This window comes from Perca fluviatilis, chromosome 22, assembly GCF_010015445.1.
Source record: "Perca fluviatilis chromosome 22, GENO_Pfluv_1.0, whole genome shotgun sequence".
Taxonomy (NCBI): domain Eukaryota; kingdom Metazoa; phylum Chordata; class Actinopteri; order Perciformes; family Percidae; genus Perca; species Perca fluviatilis.
This window is the reverse complement of record NC_053133.1, coordinates 21837110-21853883: the sequence shown is the minus strand read 5'-3', so window position 1 is coordinate 21853883 and position 16774 is coordinate 21837110. Positions and strand designations below refer to the sequence as shown.

The following is a 16774-nucleotide window of genomic DNA, read 5'->3' as shown; positions in this document are numbered from 1 at the left end:
AGGTTAGCACAAGTATTATAGAGGACATTACAGTCAATACTTCAGGTCAATGAAGTTTTAGCATAAGTCGATGGATCATATTAAAGTGAACAATGAAGGTATTTTATCAGTGTTTGCCTCTGAGGATCTCCAGTGGAATTATAGTTGGAGCAATTTGATCTTCTGTAATAAAGCTGATCGAATACATGTTTTGTTTGTCTGTGGTCACTTTCTTACATTTTGAAGATAAACTGCAGGCAGTCACACATTTTCAGATATTATCAGAAAGTTTTTTAAAAGGAAGGAAACCTCAATAATTTCCAGTCATGACTATACTAGTTGACATTATGTCTGAGCAAATTTATGGTAACTCGGGGGTTTTCCAGCAGGCAAAAGAAGAAAAAAACACTAATCAAATGGACAACAGTGAAATTCAAGATGAAAATGGAAGAAGACATTATAGTCTGCATGTTTATGATAATATCAACAAAGACTCCACATGTCAATGGTTCAGAAAGTAGCAAAATACACACTGTAGAAATACTGTTATAAGTACCAAAAGTAAAATCGCTCATTATACAGAACGGCCCATTTCAGAATCATATATTATATTACTGGATTATAATCATTGATGTATGTACCATTTTATCCATTTTCATCAGCTGAAGTATATTTGGACCCCAAAATTTTGAAGTTTTCAAACTTTTTATCTTTAGTTGTTTTAGAAGGTCATTTGCTGACAGATTTGATATTCTTTTTTTTTTTCCAACATCTAGCTCAACTGCCTAAAAGGTTGGGTTGACATTTGCCTTTATATCAGATAATGCAATAGAGGACTTACCTTGTCAAACTTGGTATTCTACTTCCTCTTACTTCTAAAGCTAATGTAATAGGTTCATAACCAAAAAACCCTTTTTCTAAATGAATATTTAGATGCCCAATTTGATTATTAATTACTCCAATGAAGAGGCTGATTCTGTTTTAACAGTGCATGAAAGAAATGGTATTGTATAACAATTACTGAGGTGATCCAATTAAGTAGTTTGATCTAATAAAGTTGATTAGGTAAATACTGATAAATGTATCCCTTTTATTTATAAATGCCATGCCTGTCAACCAGTTAACTGCAGGTAACAACTGATATTTCTTTTCAATGGTTTTTGTCTTTATGTTCTTCCTGTGTCTTTTATTGCACTGATCGGGAGTAGCACTCCTAATTTCGTTGTATTAATACAATGATGATAAAGCCAGGTCAGATATCAAGTTTGTTGACTAAGATTTGCCTCAACTGTAATTAGTTTACTCCCAATTGGCAAATATGAGCATCCTATCGACCTAAACCAGGATCTTAATCTTTTGTTAGCATTGTGACATTAGCAATTACCTCATTACAGCCTCACAGAGCCGCCGCAAGCATGGCTGTAGAGTCTAGAGTCTTTGCATTGTTCAGTCCGTCACATTTGAGTGTCACTTTCATGGAAGTGCAAACTGAATCACTGGAGTTCTCTTTAATTACATTTTAAAAAGTGGGGAGTCTATATTGATCTACATATGTAAGAAAAATGTAACACCTAAACACCCACAACATGTTTTTGCTTCGGGAGTCAGTTGTGTCAGTGTACTACATGGCTGAGTCAAATGGCAAGATTCAGTGAATAATATGCAAACCAGCTTTCAAGAGCTTTTTATTAGAACATTCAAAATGAAAAAAACTTTACATAATCCATCACTGAAAAAAGGTAACGAACAAATCTAAAAAACAATTTTTGGAGAGATGCATACAGAAGCAAAGCTGAGCATTGAGAAGTCATTACACATTCGGGTGGTTTGAGGAAGTGGAAATTGGAAAGCAATAGGCCAAAGCAACAGTTCTAAAGCAGCTAAAGAGATGAAAACATTGCTGGAACACCCTCGGCTTTCTGAGCGTGCATACTCGCTCATTGGGTCCATAAACTTCTCTCGTGTCCCATATCTGGTCCAGGTAGGACTGAGCGCTGCGTGAGGCGGTCAATGACTAAGCTACAAGAACTCATGGGATTGTGTATTCATGTCCATCTGCATGCGTGTGTGTGTGTGTGTGTGTGTGTGTGTGTGTGTGTGTGTGTGTGTGTGTGTGCGTGTGCGTGTGTTGGCATGTTATTTGTTGCGGTAATCGCCTGTGTAGGCTCTGTGATCATCCTGCTCAGGGTACTGGTCTCCGTAGCGCCTCAGTATGTCCTGGAGGCTGGGCATACCCTGTGACAGTGGCTGGTAGGACATGTGAGGCTCCTCCTGGCCACTCTGGTAGGGCTCTGTCTCATACTGCTCCTGCTCCTGCTGCTCCGGCTGCTGCTCGCTCTCTGCTGCCCCCTGGTTGTGGTCCTCCTCTGCGTGATACTCAGGCTGGGGCTCGGGCTGATGCTCATAGCGGCGCAGGCGGCAGTCACGGTCGTACTCAGGGTCACAGTGTGGGTTGGAAGGCTCCAGGACTCCGTTTCGGGTGCCATCTGCATTCAGGTGGGGCTCGTACGCCTCGGCCGGGTAGGGGATGCGGCGGTGAACTCCAGAACGAGGCTCGTTGGGCTTCACAGGGTAGCATTCACGATCGTAGCCTATGAAGCAGTCATAGCCCTCCTTGGTTTTACCTGGGGGGCCCAGAGGGTGGTGCTCCTCCTGAGCAGGCTCTTCATGATTGGGATTGGAAAAAGGGAACTGCTGCCTAGGGGTGGGAGGGCCGTGGCGATGCATTGCGGCTGCCGCCTCACGGATTGCAGAGAAAGGATCATTGGGGTTGGACTCTGGAGTAGCCTGCATGCGCGGAGCAGCATATGGGTTGTTACCTTGAGCATGGGCCATGAATTGGCGCAGAATGGCATATGGGTCATTGGCTGGAGGAGAAACGGGGGCACTAGCCTGGCGGTACATAGCATAGGGATCAGTGACTCTGTTAGCATTAGCATAAGCATCCCTAAACATGGCATAGGGGTCGGTGTTCTGCTCAGCAGGGGGAGCAGCACGAATAGCAGCAGCCTCATCTTTTTCCTCATTTTTGTATGCCTCAGGGGGAGTGGCAAATCGAGTGGCAGTAAGAGGGTTGCAGCCTTCTTCATAAAGAGGGTTGCAGGATCCAGGGCCAGCAGGGGCAGGAGGGTTAGGGGCACGGGCCGCCTGGAGGAACGCAACACAGTAGAAACACCGTAAAATATTATAATCAAGGCATGGATGCAAATGAAAACATAAAAAAACAAAAAGCATCTTTTACTATAATAAAAAAAAAGCATACCACAAGGGAGGCAGCGTGGGCACAGAGGGGATCCCGGAGTGGATCACAGTTGGGATACTGCAGGTAGAGACCAGAGGGGGCTTTCTGCACAAGTTTGGGTTTGCAGTTGGGGTCTTTCTTGGGGTCACAGCCGAGGTGGGCGTAGGAAGGCAGGGGTCCGGCGGAGGGTCCATACCCGTGGGCCGCTCTCAGGTGGTACTGCAGACACTCCACGTCATCAGAGGCGCAGATACGCAGCAGCTCGGCCTTCTGCTCCTAAAGCATGAGAAAAAAAATGCAGAGATTGTAGCATGTCATTGAGGCTGAAACTACATGTACTATATATTGTAGTTTAAAGCCACTATATGCTGATGTTTTTATTTGATACATCATGTTTCAACTTATTTTGATAGGATAAGTTTTGTTTTGTCAAAATTTTAAGGCAATCAAGGGAAAATTGTGCAGTTAGGTTGTTTTTTATTTAGCCCTTTGTTCTCGGAATTGCCATATTGAATCAATTGGAGGAGGGGCACCGCCACAGAGTTCTCTTTACACATGATTGCTTTTAGGTACGATTCTTTGCTACAGGTACATCACTCTGCAACAGCCTGAAGTAAATTGCTGAACCTCAATATATTAATTACTACCTAAAATGTCTTGAAGCATACCTTGGAAAGGAAAGACACTGCGGATGGAGCATAGTAGTAATACCCTGACTGCGGGTCTTTCGCTGGAGCAGCAGAGCGGGTGTACAGAGGGGCTGGGGCCTTCGATGGTGCCGGGGCGGGGGTCTCAGCCGGGAGCACCAGGGGCAGGTAGGGGCTCTTGCCCTGGACCAAAGCAGCATACAGGCAGTAGGTGTCCTTGGTGGGGTCACAAGTTTTCACAGGCTTAGGTTTGGGGGCCTCTGGCTTAGGTATGGGCCTGCTGGTTTGGGAAGAAACGCAGTTGGGGTCATCAGAATCGGCACAGGACTTGTAGATCTCCCCCAGGTGGCGCAAGTAGGCCTTGTAGGAGCGACGTCCCTCAGCACGGTTCTTGTTCTGGAGGTAGGCCAGGTAAATGCGGTCCATCTCCTGAACCTGAGAGGGGAGGAGGAGGCGTTTATTGGTTAGCTGATTAAAGAAACCGTAGAGCTGTGGGCCATAAAAGATGCTAAAGTGCTCCATAGAATTGAGGGGAACTGCAGAGTTGAATTATAATTTATCTGTGGGTTTATCCTTTCACCTTAGTTATCGGACTCAAATATGAAAATATTGATTAGAGCATTTTTAAAACATATTAAATTGTATCATTGGAATCCATTTGCGGGTCCCTTTTTTGTGTGTGTACTTACTGCCTCCTGGTTGCCGTTGTCAGTGAAGTACTTGTACCAGCCCCAGAAGTCAGAGTTCTGTTTGTACCAGCTGATATTCCTGCGATTGCGGATCAGCCTCCTGTGTAACTCTCCAGCAGCTGCCCTCTCCTGGATACTTTCCCCCGCTGAGGCCAGAAAAGAAAAGAGAAGGCACTGCTTCTATACTCACTTGGACATCTAGTTCAAAGTAACTTTTGAAGTTTATAAACAACATTCAAGGCCTCAAACTTGTTATATTTGGGGGAAGAAATTGCTGCTATATCACATTAGATATTGATGACAGTGTTTATGCTACATTGAAGTGAGGTGCAGTGACACAATTTTTTTTTCTTCTTCTTTTTAAGATAATTTTTTTTGACATTTTTAGGCCTTTATTTCCACAGGACAGATTAAGACATGAAAGGGGAAAGACAGGGGGAATGACATGCAGCAAAGGGCCGCAGGTTGGAGTCCAACCCGCGGCTGCTGCATTGAGAAGTAAGTATCTATCTATCTATCTATCTATCTATCTATCTATCTATCTATCTATATATCACTGCGTGGCTGGGTTAGCTGAGTTGGTAGAGCAGGCGCATATATATATATATATATATATATATATATATATATATATATATATATATATATATATATATATATATATATATATATATATATATATGCGCCTGCTCTACCAACTCAGCTAACCCAGCCACGCAGTGATACTTAAATCTGACAGTACTTTCACCCTTGGCAAATTGCCACTGTGAACTCTTTAGAAACAACCACCAACATGCAAGTATATGCTATGGTACAAAAATCACATATTTACCATCTCCTTTAGGCTTTTGCCCAATTGGTCCAGCAGACAAGAATGCTACAGAAACGGAGAAAAACAAAAACAGATGTATCATCCAGAAGTTGCTGAAGTCATGATTAAGTCCTGGAAATTGCTTACTCTTTCTATTCTGACCTTTTTAAATGTGACTGCAGTACATAAGCGATGATATATGACATTAAACCTCAAATGCTTACAGGCACATATTATTCATTAAATAGGAAAGGAGTAATTGGCTGCGCCTGAAGCGCTGGCAACTGCATCTCTTTGTAGATTTTATAGGTGAGCCTGTAACATGAAACCCCACGCTGCGTTTTCAAAGAGCTGTGTGTCTACATATGTGCACTGTGTGAGCACATGCAGCTGGGAGAACAGCATATTCAGCTCTGCTCCAGGTTTCTTTCATCTCCACAGGGCATAGGTGTTAATGCCTTACAGAAGGAGAGAAGGAGGAAGAACAAGAAGGGAACAGATGACAGGTTTAAAAGAGAGATCCAGAGGGGATAATTCAGGGTTGTGTGACGTGTGTCGGATGTGGAAAAACATCAATGTCCTGTTTAAAAAAAAAAAAAAAAAAAGAGTTCTGATGCGCTTTGATGGGAGTAATCAGGAAGTTGTCAAGCTCACTGTAGCGTGTAAGGTCACACATGAAGGTTAAAAAGCAACGGTCTGAATTTGCAGAGATAAACAAAAAAGACGAAGAAGTGAAGGTAACCCGAGGTGATGGAGCGATTTGGAGGAGGAGGGTGGGCTAAATGATGCTGTGGGCTGAATGATGCTGTCTCAGTGAATCCGCTGTGTTGTTTTTTTATGATCCTGTAATAAACTGGCTGGCACATCTGGAAATGGTAGAGTTTTAAGAGGGCAGAGGAGGAGGTGATGCTGACAGGTACAACACTTTTACGGGAGCAGGAATGATGAAAGAAACTTCTCCTCCTACTACTCTTTTTCCCTTTTAACCATCACACAGTGCAATTTTAAAAGCCTTTTTTTAAAGGAAAGAGGAGACTTGCCCCACTGTAAACATGCCAGTCATCTTCGAGAGAAAACTGGAAACAGGTGGCGGACGAGAAACCTGTCTTCATTTTGAAACATTATAGATGATATATGAACACCACAGGGTCTGTTAGAGAGCCACATAATCATACACATGAAGCACAGTTGAATTACAATCACTCTTGTAGCAGGTGTGGGGATGACATTTATGTTCATGAACTGGTGAAGGGCAGAACCCCTGCGCAGTCCAACTAACCCTTAGCCTTGAAATGTTGATTGTGAAGCTTTAACTCAAGTAACATTTATCAATTTAGGGTTTTAAAGAAGCATGGTAACAAAGCAAACGGAGCAAAAAACATAAAGTGCTGCATGCACAGTAATAATGATCCAATAATATAAGATCGCACAGACATGGTGAGATTCTGTTGCCTAATGAGTACTTTTACTTTTGATACTTCACATTTTTTGCTGCCAATTCTTTCGTAATTGTACTCAAGCATGACTTCTAAAGTAAAGTTTAGTAATCTGAACACTTCTTCCAGCACCGCCTGAAAGTTAAAACAATTCACAAAATCAACCATATTTCTCTACTTATGTGTTTTTTTTTAAAGCTTTCTCGGACTCCCAAATGTGTACAGTGTAGCTTTGAAATGGAGACTGATTATGGCATTCATACTGTGGTATTAATAGCTCCATCTACATCATTCTTGTCACTGACCAGTAGTCATTTTGAATGATGTGAAATTACTGCATTCACAATACTTTTTCTCCAGTATTTTTCAGTTGAATGTATCAAACTAAATGGAGCTTTTCATTTAGAATTCAATGCCTACGAAATGACCATCATTTTGGGACTTCAAGCTAATTGTGGCTTTGTTGTCTTGAAGAATAAGCTCTAAATTGCGTCCAATTGATGCCGTGTCTCTGCTAACATTAAGAGATAATAGCTGACATTTTTCATCAATGCATCCTTGTAATGATCAGGACTTTAAAGATTCATACTCGGCCGTAGTACAGAGTGGTCATTTGAAATATTCCTCACCGAATGATTCATTCATTCAGTATTATAATCAGGAAACACGAAAGATGCTTTTCTGTTTAATTCTATTTTTGTTAATTTTGGAAGCGAGAAATGTTGGCACCTTTTAGTGTTTCGTTTTTTTGTTTAGTGTGTTTGAATGTAGTCAGTTGAGATTACAAGTGAAGAAAAGTAAGTCTATACTTCTTTAATAGCTGTAGATCCTAGTTGCTTTTGAGATCAAAATAAGAAACATATAGGTTTATTGTTATAAATTAAATTAGAGTTGAAACAGTTAAAGCTATAGTGCGTAGTTTCTGCCGCCCCCATGAGGAATTCTAAGTAATGACAACAAAACTGTCGGTGGTCCACATGATACAAGCCTTCCGTGACCATCCATTGAGTACTATTACTTTTGATACTTTAAGTACATTTTTCTGACAATACTTAAAAACCTTTACTTGTGATGGAGTATATTTATAGTGTGGTAGTGCTACTTACTTAAGTATAGGATCGGAGAACTTCATCCACTGCTGGTGACTACATAGTTTTGCCAGTTTTAGTTCACCATGAAAGCCTTGGAAGTTACTATATACTTTACCGTAAAAATGATTGAGATGGTGACAGATGTTTCACACACTGACCCTGCTATGTGATACTGTCTGTAATGTCTGATCCCCACTGTACTCACCAGGCAGCAGAATCACAGCCAGCAGAGTTGCGATGAACACACCGGAGAAACTGGTTTTCCTCCTTCCAGTCATGACTTCTTCTCCTCCTCCTCTCCTGCCAAAGATAGTGACATACAAAATGATGCTTTACTCCCAAAAATCTTACACAACAGATTTTAGTGACTAATTTTTAGTTAGTTAGTTAGTTAGTTAGTTAGTTAGTTAGTTAGTTAGTTAGTTAGTTAGGGCTAGTAAAATGACATTTTTATCCACTAGTCAGTCAGCTATTTTCACCAATTCCCCATTCAGCCGCATTTTTTAGACACAGATCTTCTCCGAACCCCAAAAGACGTTAGTTACCTCCAATAGTGCAGAGAATCTTACAAACCTTTTATAAATCACTGGTGTGAGGTGTTAAATGTCCACTCCAATCACAACCTGAGACCCCAGACCTGTGCTAGTTTTCACCTGAAGAGCTGATGAAGTGACCCCTGCCGCTTGGAAGTGAACTCTGATCTGGAGGCTTTAAACAAACATGTTGCTACAAGGTCTCCTGGCCGGGCTGAAGCTATTGCTTTTGCCATCGTAACACAGCACCAGGTGTTGTTCAGCTGTCAAACTTGACTTCAACCTGAACTTGAATCCCTTGTAATTACCTAAAAGCAAACATACAGAGGTGCAGAATCACCACAGTGTTTGTTTTTGAGTCACTTACCTGGGGTTATTTTATCTTCTGTCTGCGGATCCAGATGTGGACTCAAATGAAGCCAACTCAGTCCACCTGGGCTAAAACACCAGGTGTGTGTGTGTGTGTGTGTGTGTGTGTGTTTGTGTCTTTGGGTACGATGGAGGTTCCTGGTGCACCCTGTCCCTGTGGCCCTTCTGACACACTGTCCTGACGAAGAAACGTGGCAAGGTTTTAAACCGAGCCCGTTCATTAACACTTGCAAAGAAAAACGCACGTATGAACCACCTGAGGGGGTCAAGGGCTACCTCAACAAGATGCGTGATTGGTTAGATCTTTCTGAAGGTTTCAGCCAATGGGAGGCACCGTAATTAAAGACAGGAAAAGAGAGAAGGTGGGAGGGCTTAAAGCAGAGATGGAGACGTGGAGAGATGGGGTATGAAAAGTTATCTCAAGTGGGGGTTTTATTAATTTAACCTTGATTGATAATTAATTATATGAGTCATATTTAAGGTTAGAAATCAGACCCTGGATCCTTTCTTTTTTTGGATACAACAATCCCTCCCAAGCAAAAAAAACAGATAGAAAGGGACAGAAGAAAGAAAACATCAGGAAATAATGAAGGGGAGCGGAGATGCCACATAAGCACTTCTCAGAGACCCTCAACGAGGGCCAAACCACAGCTTCTGTCTAAACCTGAACACACACACACACACACACACACACATATACAGGGACAGCTGGTCTACACATGAGGAATTTGATAATCTACAGTTTCCTCCTCAGTTTTAGTGTTCAGGCATGCCAGCCTTGTAAGACACACACACACACACACACACACACACACACACACACACACACACTATTGTTAGTGGGTCTCTGAAAAAGCCATATAGCTGTGGGTGTGGGTGATGCAATATCAGCACATCTGACTGCATTAGCCTGTAATTGATTTATACCACGCGGTAGTCTTATGAGTGTCCAGCCCGGCTCCTAGGGAGGTTTTATTTATAGAGAAATCGAGATCTGCTTCTAAACACCAAAAGTGATTTTAAACCAAAATCATTCATGTTGTTATCTTAGTATAGTTTAGCGAGAGAATACATCAGTGGCCACCACGTGAACATTGGCTCTTATGCAAGAGCCTAAACTTAATTTCCCTGTTCATTGTACACTGAGACACATTGTGAATACTTTCTGTAATTTTGGGTTTTTACAGGTTTTTATTATAGTTTGGGTTCGGCCCCTTAATTGCAATGCAGGGAAAATCGTAAAGACTGTGGAAACTTAAAACTAGAGACTTAAAGGTTTTTGAAAAATGTATTATATATCAAGAGTTCAACATTCAAAAACCCAAGCTTCATCAGTATAATGTGGCTGTGTAATCCCATTTTGATTAAATATTGCACATTTCTGATCAGCACACAGACAGATGTGATATCACCTCTTTTTTCCCAAGAGAGCAAAAACTACAGAAATTTCTCATGTGAAATAACCAAAGTTGTTGCAATTTTGGCAGACATTTCTGTGCTTAAGTAGGAATATGTTGCTCATAGTAAGAAAATGGTTTAGAATATAGGTTTCTGGGCTCTTTAAGTTACCATTTGGTGTCTTTCAATTTTTGCGGCAACAGTTGGTGGAAGGCCTTTTCCTGGTTTAACACGACAATAACTCTGTGAACAAAGCCAGCTCCATAAAGAAATAGTTTTCTCCGTTTGGTGGGGAACTGGACTGGCCTGTACAGAGCCCTGACCATCCCAGATGAGTGTAGCCTGTTATAGCAGCAGATTCAAATTATCCTTTTAATAAATTGAGATATAGGTGTTGGGGCATCCATACTTTTGGTCATGGATTGTAGCTTCTTTAAACTGTAATCACATGCCCAGATCAGTTACCTTTATGTCTCTGAGGTAAATTCTGCAATATGTTTACAATTCTAATGTACATGCATGATGTAAATAAATTAAACTGAAGTTTTATATTTTCTTAGTCTTATCTTTTAAGCCTACACCTGCAGCTGGTTTAGGTGGGCCTGCATCATCTCAGAAAGTTTATTAAAAAAAATGCAATTTTATCTCCAAAATACATAGTCAATATAAATAGTTGAAAGGCACATGATTCTAATCTGAAAATAAAAGTCAAATCACAGCTATTCCATTTTCCCTATTTATGATACCTGTAGAGTCTACACCTGAACGCTTTAGTTGCTCTGTATTTTTTTCAAACATTTCCACATTTTTTTGCAGCCCCTTTTCCTGTCCTATCGTGCCCCAACTGGACATTTAGTGGCCATGTTAACACTGTATCTCGTATGTAATTAAGTTTGCTAACAGGTGTTTGGCAGAGCCCACAAACCTACAATCCAGTCGGGAGCAGATTCAAACACGAAGACGGCAAAACTATACTCATAATTGTCTTTAAAGCTGGAATGTAAGGGATTCTCAGACACCTGGTTTACCACGGCAGCTTTTTTTTTGTAAAAACAAAGTCTTTATTTCAGTTTGGTGGTAAAAGACATGTAGGAGGAGGGGGCTGTACAAATCAGAGAGAACGCATAGTCAGAATAAGCCCATTTTCATAATTTCTTTTCTTATGTACACGTTCACAGAAACACACAGATGCTGATGCTCATCACTGCAGGTCATCGTCATCGAACAGATCCTCAAAGTCTGCAGGCAGTGAAAGAGAGCAAGAATACAAGATGCAAAGAAGAGAGAGACAACAAAAGACAAGAACAGGGTTAGAATTAGTCCAGCAGTTTCCCAGAACTCCTACATCCTCAGCCATATATAGCAATATATAATGATTTTTTTTTTGTTTTGTTTTTTTATTCAAGCTTCTAAGTTCAAAGAAACTAAAACTTCTCACATGCTGTTTGGTGGACACTTTTATCCAGGGTTTCTTTTACTTGTTCTGTAAATGTGGCAAACACAAAGGAACTGCATACGTGCCATCAACATACGTTAGCACTGTCGTTATAAAGACCAAGGTACCTGACAGCTGCAGTTGAGGAAATTAAAATATTACCGTACTTATAAAATATTACTGATACTAATAAACAAGATAATAACCAAGAGCCTGTAGTCTGATTCCTCTTATCTTGAACCACACTTTCAAAGCTTTTCTGCCTATTTTCTTTGCATGTCCACTAGGGTTGGGTATCGTTTGGTTTTTTTTCGGTTCCGGTGCTAAATCGATACTTTTAAAACGGTTCCGGTGCCTAAACGGTGCCTGAATCGGTACTTTTCAATAAAGTAAAAAAAAAAATAAGAAAAAAAATAAGGGTAGTAAACAACAGTCAGTGACTTGTTTATTGCTAAGGACATGGTCAAAATTAAAGATTTAATAATAATGTAATAACTATAACAATAACAATAAGTTATTTCACCAGTAAATTGCTGTTGAACCCCAGATGGGAAAAGGGTATTTTACAATTACTGTGAATGCACCACGAGGCTACCTGTTTTAAGTGAATGCACCGTCTGTGTTGTTTAATTCCGACAACGGCAGCTGCAAGTGAACGCACCGTCTGTGTTGTTTAATTCCGACAACTGGAGCTGCAAGTGAACGCACCGTCTGTGTTGTTTAATTCCGACCATATAAACATACTGTATATCTATGAATTGCGACAACGGCAGCTGCTGCTGCGCTGCAGAGCAGACTGTTACATCCCGCTGTTGAAGTCCTCCACAGTGAAATACAGTCACACTTTACACTGTTTAACGTTAGCTGTCAGCATTTTACCGGTGTTTAATCCAGCTGCTAGCTAAAGGTAGGCTAACGTTACATGCTGTCAGGTGTAGTGTAAAGTCAAGCACCGAAATGAGGCACCGAAATTTTCGTTCTTATTCGGTCTCGTTACTACCGTTTACGTCGGCACCGGTTCCCTATTGGCACAGAGTTTCGGTACCCAACCCTAATGTCCACACAATGAATTTCTGCATTTACAAGCTTTGATTATGAGTCAAAACGATATAAATTATTCAATCTACAAACCAGAAACTATTGATTATCTATCGGCTATCGTTAAAATCATTTTGTTACGCTAAAATAATCAAAATTCACAGTTTCCAGCTTCTTAAATGGATGGTTTTCTTTGTCTTCTAATGATATTATATTAAATAGCTTTGTGTTTTGGACACGACAATTTGAATATGCAACTTAAAGCAACACCAAAGCACTTTTCCTCTTCGGTTGGAAGCGGAATTGTCCATTACCGCTGTCGTAGGTCTCATTCGAACTACAGATCCGCTACCCAATCTGGCAAACTTGCATAGTGCAGTTATAACCGATAGAGGGCCACAAAGCGAATGCAGAAGTGCCGTTCACCCTGTTACGAGTTGAACTACTGAAACGATTTTGGAAACATTATTTTAAAAGGTACAAAATAATCTTTGGTGTTGCTTTAAAGGTCCCATGACATGTTTCTCTTTGGATGCTTTTATTTAGACCTTAGTGGTCCCCTAATACTGTATCTGAAGGTTTTTTTTCCCTGAAATTCAGCCTTGGTGCAGAATTACAGCCACTAGAGCCAGTCCCACAATGAGCTTTCCTTTAGGATGTGCCATTTCTGTTTCTGTATGGGCGGAGGAGGAGAGGGGGGCAAGGTGGAGGGGTGGGGTTGTGGCCTTGACCAACTGCCACTTTGCTCGCTTGCGTTTACGCGATGTCTCTCTCATGGATGGGTGGGGGCGAAACCAAATTCTGGCGGGCAAAGCAAGAGAAGGGGAGGTAACCTTGCTCCTTATGACCTCATAAGGAGAAGATTCCAGATCGGCCCATCTGAGCTTTCATTTTCTCAAAGGCAGAGCAGGATACCCAGGGCTCGGTTTACACCTACCGCCATTTCTAGCCACTGGGGGACCATAGGCAGGCTGGGGGAACGCATATTAATGTTAAAAAAACTCAAAGTGAAATTTTCATGCCATGGGACCTTTAAGCTTCGACAAGCTACACACATTACTTTGATCACTGACATTGTCTTAACAAAAGCTGTGAGTTTGTGGTTGATGTAAATTGTGCTCTGACCTTTTTGAGTTGTCTGCTGCAAGGATTTTTCAAAATGAGCTAAAAAGCTACAAGTGGTTTGCAGCCAATTATATAGTAAAAAAGGAATATATCATATATTTACAAAAATCTGCTAAAACGTTCATAAGCTGAAACTGATTCAGCGCACCAGGCTCGAGAAGCTCTTTCTTTCATGTCTCTGTGGTTTCCAGAAACAGGACATTCCTGTTTTGTCTAATAAGGGACAGGCAACGAGTCAAACAGCTTGCCCCTCAGCTACCCATAACCCCCCTGCAACTTTTAACACAAACCACTGCAGCACCAGGGACCGGGAGTCTTTTTTTAGATATCTTATTTTCACAACATGGTCCATGTTTCACACTTGTTAAGTTGACCTCAATGGCTAAACATTACATTGTCATGTCCTTATGAGCTCACAGAGCCCAATTCTCTTTAAAAAAAAAAAGTCTATAATCAGACAGACTCTTTAACATATCGTGCTTTTTTTCATTCCTTGCTCACCTTGTGTTAAATCCTGATTTACTAACCCTTATTAGTAGAAGTGTTTGGTGTGCACATATGAGAAGATAAGTGGTTTAGGTTTTAGATTCCCATTAGTGCTCTTTCTACAGTACCTGGAAAAAGCATTACATGACATTACAAGCCATTAAGTTGCATCATTTTAGACACTGTATGTTAGTTTAATCATGTACGTGTACCAGTTGTGTCTATTTCTGGATGAAATCACCGAGCTAGGACGTGCCATACATGAGAATCCACTGTAAGGCAGTTTTAGCAGTGTTAACAACAACCCAAGTAATGTAAAGGAGTGTGCATGTGTGTTTTAAAGAAGCTGACTGGCGAGGTGTCCCGCTGAGTTTTAGTCTGACAGCAGCTATAAAACTCACTTCGCTCCTCTTTTTTTCTTTCATTCCCTCCTTTTTAACAATCAGCTTTTTTTCTTTCTGGGTCATGTGCTGATGATCCCAAATTGTTTTGCCTGCAGCCGACGCTGCAAGACGGAAAACAGCTTAGTGTTTTTGTGCATCCTCTGTGCATGTGTTTATGAGTGTGTGAAACGGGTGTTTACAGGGGAACAGGATTTTTTAGGGTTAATTTGAGAAGACCGTGATTAGGGAAGAACCTGGATTATGCGCTCAAAATAAAAATCCATGCAGTTTGTCAATATTCTGGTTTCTTCCCTTTACACGTTCATATTGCTGAAAAAGAATATTGGAACTTTCATAGTAATATGATGCTACCTTTTTTTTTTTTTTTTTTTTTAGTTTGACCTTTTTTACTTTACTACTTACATGTGTTTGAACAGCTCAGTCTCGTGTTTCAGCTTACAGTTCAAGTTTGACTTTAAAAGAGCTTTACAAATTATCAGGTTTTTCTACTGTATGTGTAAACCAGGTTTCTGTAAATCCTTTGATCGTTTAATGAGTTTCTCATTTACATTATGTTACAGATATCACATAATTACCACAAATCAGAAATGTTAAGATAACTTATATGCATGTAAACACAGCCAATAGTGTTTAAAAGTGTTGCGGTCTACTAAAAAATGTGGATATTGAAGCAAGAGGACAGATGGAAACAAATCATAATGGTTCACTTGTTTCACAACATTACTGACACTTGTAACCAGGCACTAGAGGGGTTTTACTTCTTTACCTCACATTTCTCCATCTGATCGGATCCTCAAAGACAAAGAAGTATTTAGCTACTTCTTTTGTTGCGTCACGCCATGTGGCTTTGATTAATTTAGTTTCAGTCATGATACAAATAAAGGAAATTAAGATTATTTCTGAGACTGGTTGCCACAAAAGAAGATTTCTGTTTAATTTTGGCTCAACTCTGCGAGCTTCCTCCTCAGTGTATGCCGTCCTGTTGACATATTCTGCTACTACATTTAAAGGACAGATGACCTAAGGGGTACATATTTTCTTTACAGTGTGCACATTTGATAATTTAGGGGAAAAAAAAAAAACAGAGAAAACTATGGCTTACCATTAAAGAAATCAGAGTGCACTGCTTTTTCATTGGCTGCCAGGTCCATAAGCAGGCCGCTGCTGCCTCCTGCCTGTTAACACACAGCAGTACAACCAACCAGTTTTATGGCATTAGCAAAGCACATAGCACTCTCACACACTCTCAAACACTCTGACACACACACACAAAAAACATGATACTACATGTAAACAACAGGGAGAGAAAAGCTACTAAGGGGCCAATTTGAACATGGATAATATAACAGCTTCTGGTGGCAGGGCATCATTTGTGCATTATACAGAGGGGATACATTTTGTGGCAGGCTGAAAACGCAGTCTGACAGAATTTGTATTCCTCTATAACTTTTGATAGGAAAGAAGAAACTTCTTCATAGTAACCAAGGTTATTAGTTGTGATCTGAACTGTAGCTATATACAAAACAAAACACTTGGTGGTCGGGCAACTACGTTTCTTTAATCGCTTTGTGTTGTGAAAAACACTATAAATGCAGTGCGTTTTTATTATCCTATTGATTATTGTGATTATTATTATTATTTACGTTACCCGAAAGGCTGAAAATCGACTTTATCTGAAAGCGTTTTTTTATAACCTTACTAGAATAACGTTTCTAAGCTAGCGATCGTTAGCATTAGCCAGTGTTTTGGACTATTATGTTGCTAGTTTTCGGTCCAAATCTGTTGTTAACCCACCTCGTCCAGATCCACGTAGGGTCCGGCTCCTTCAGGAAACATCTCATCCACTGCGGGTTTCATTGTGTTTTAGTAGGAGTTCAGCGGTACTTGTGGTTTAAAAGGTGTTGCAGCTTCGAGGTTGTGACTAGCTAGGCTAAACAAAACAAACATGTGCAACAGTAAATTGTGCTCGGCTGACTGCACTAGCTTGCTTCAATTGTTCCGCTCTTTGCTGTAACAAAACAGACTGTATACAATGTCATATGAGGAGTTTGTCTATGATATAATCAAGGAATTTATTTTTAGCAGTATTAAC

The 16774-nt window shown here is 40.6% G+C and overlaps 2 protein-coding genes across 2 annotated transcripts; both read right to left on the bottom strand.

The window, feature by feature from the left end:
* Nucleotides 1–1647: 1647 nt before the first annotated feature.
* and1 (actinodin1) lies at nt 1648–8973 on the bottom strand. Its single transcript, XM_039789598.1, has 7 exons — nt 8795–8973; nt 8100–8194; nt 5389–5433; nt 4557–4702; nt 3889–4302; nt 3242–3496; nt 1648–3126 (listed from the first exon to the last, which is right to left on the bottom strand). The coding sequence occupies exons 2-7, from the start codon at nt 8170–8172 to the stop codon at nt 2116–2118; spliced, it is 1944 nt and encodes a 647-aa protein (XP_039645532.1). The 5' UTR covers nt 8173–8194; nt 8795–8973; the 3' UTR covers nt 1648–2115.
* A 2244-nt stretch (nt 8974–11217) lies between these two features.
* Nucleotides 11218–16664, bottom strand: cops9 (COP9 signalosome subunit 9). Its single transcript, XM_039789539.1, has 3 exons — nt 16477–16664; nt 15785–15857; nt 11218–11433 (listed from the first exon to the last, which is right to left on the bottom strand). The coding sequence occupies exons 1-3, from the start codon at nt 16537–16539 to the stop codon at nt 11396–11398; spliced, it is 174 nt and encodes a 57-aa protein (XP_039645473.1). The 5' UTR covers nt 16540–16664; the 3' UTR covers nt 11218–11395.
* Nucleotides 16665–16774: the final 110 nt, after the last annotated feature.

Excerpts from the sequence above, each read along its gene's own strand:
- and1 (XM_039789598.1), bottom strand. The coding sequence starts at position 8,172 with ATGACTGGAAGGAGGAAAACCAGTTTCTCCGGTGTGTTCATCGCAACT. Across the intron at positions 4,303-4,556 it reads ACAACGGCAACCAGGAGGCA|GTTCAGGAGATGGACCGCAT; the intron begins GTAAGTACACAC and ends CTCCCCTCTCAG. Across the intron at positions 3,127-3,241 it reads CCCACGCTGCCTCCCTTGTG|GCGGCCCGTGCCCCTAACCC; the intron begins GTATGCTTTTTT and ends GCGTTCCTCCAG.
- cops9 (XM_039789539.1), bottom strand. The coding sequence starts at position 16,539 with ATGAAACCCGCAGTGGATGAGATGTTTCCTGAAGGAGCCGGACCCTAC. Across the intron at positions 15,858-16,476 it reads CCTACGTGGATCTGGACGAG|GCAGGAGGCAGCAGCGGCCT; the intron begins GTGGGTTAACAA and ends GTGTGTTAACAG. Across the intron at positions 11,434-15,784 it reads GCACTCTGATTTCTTTAATG|ACTTTGAGGATCTGTTCGAT; the intron begins GTAAGCCATAGT and ends CACTGCCTGCAG.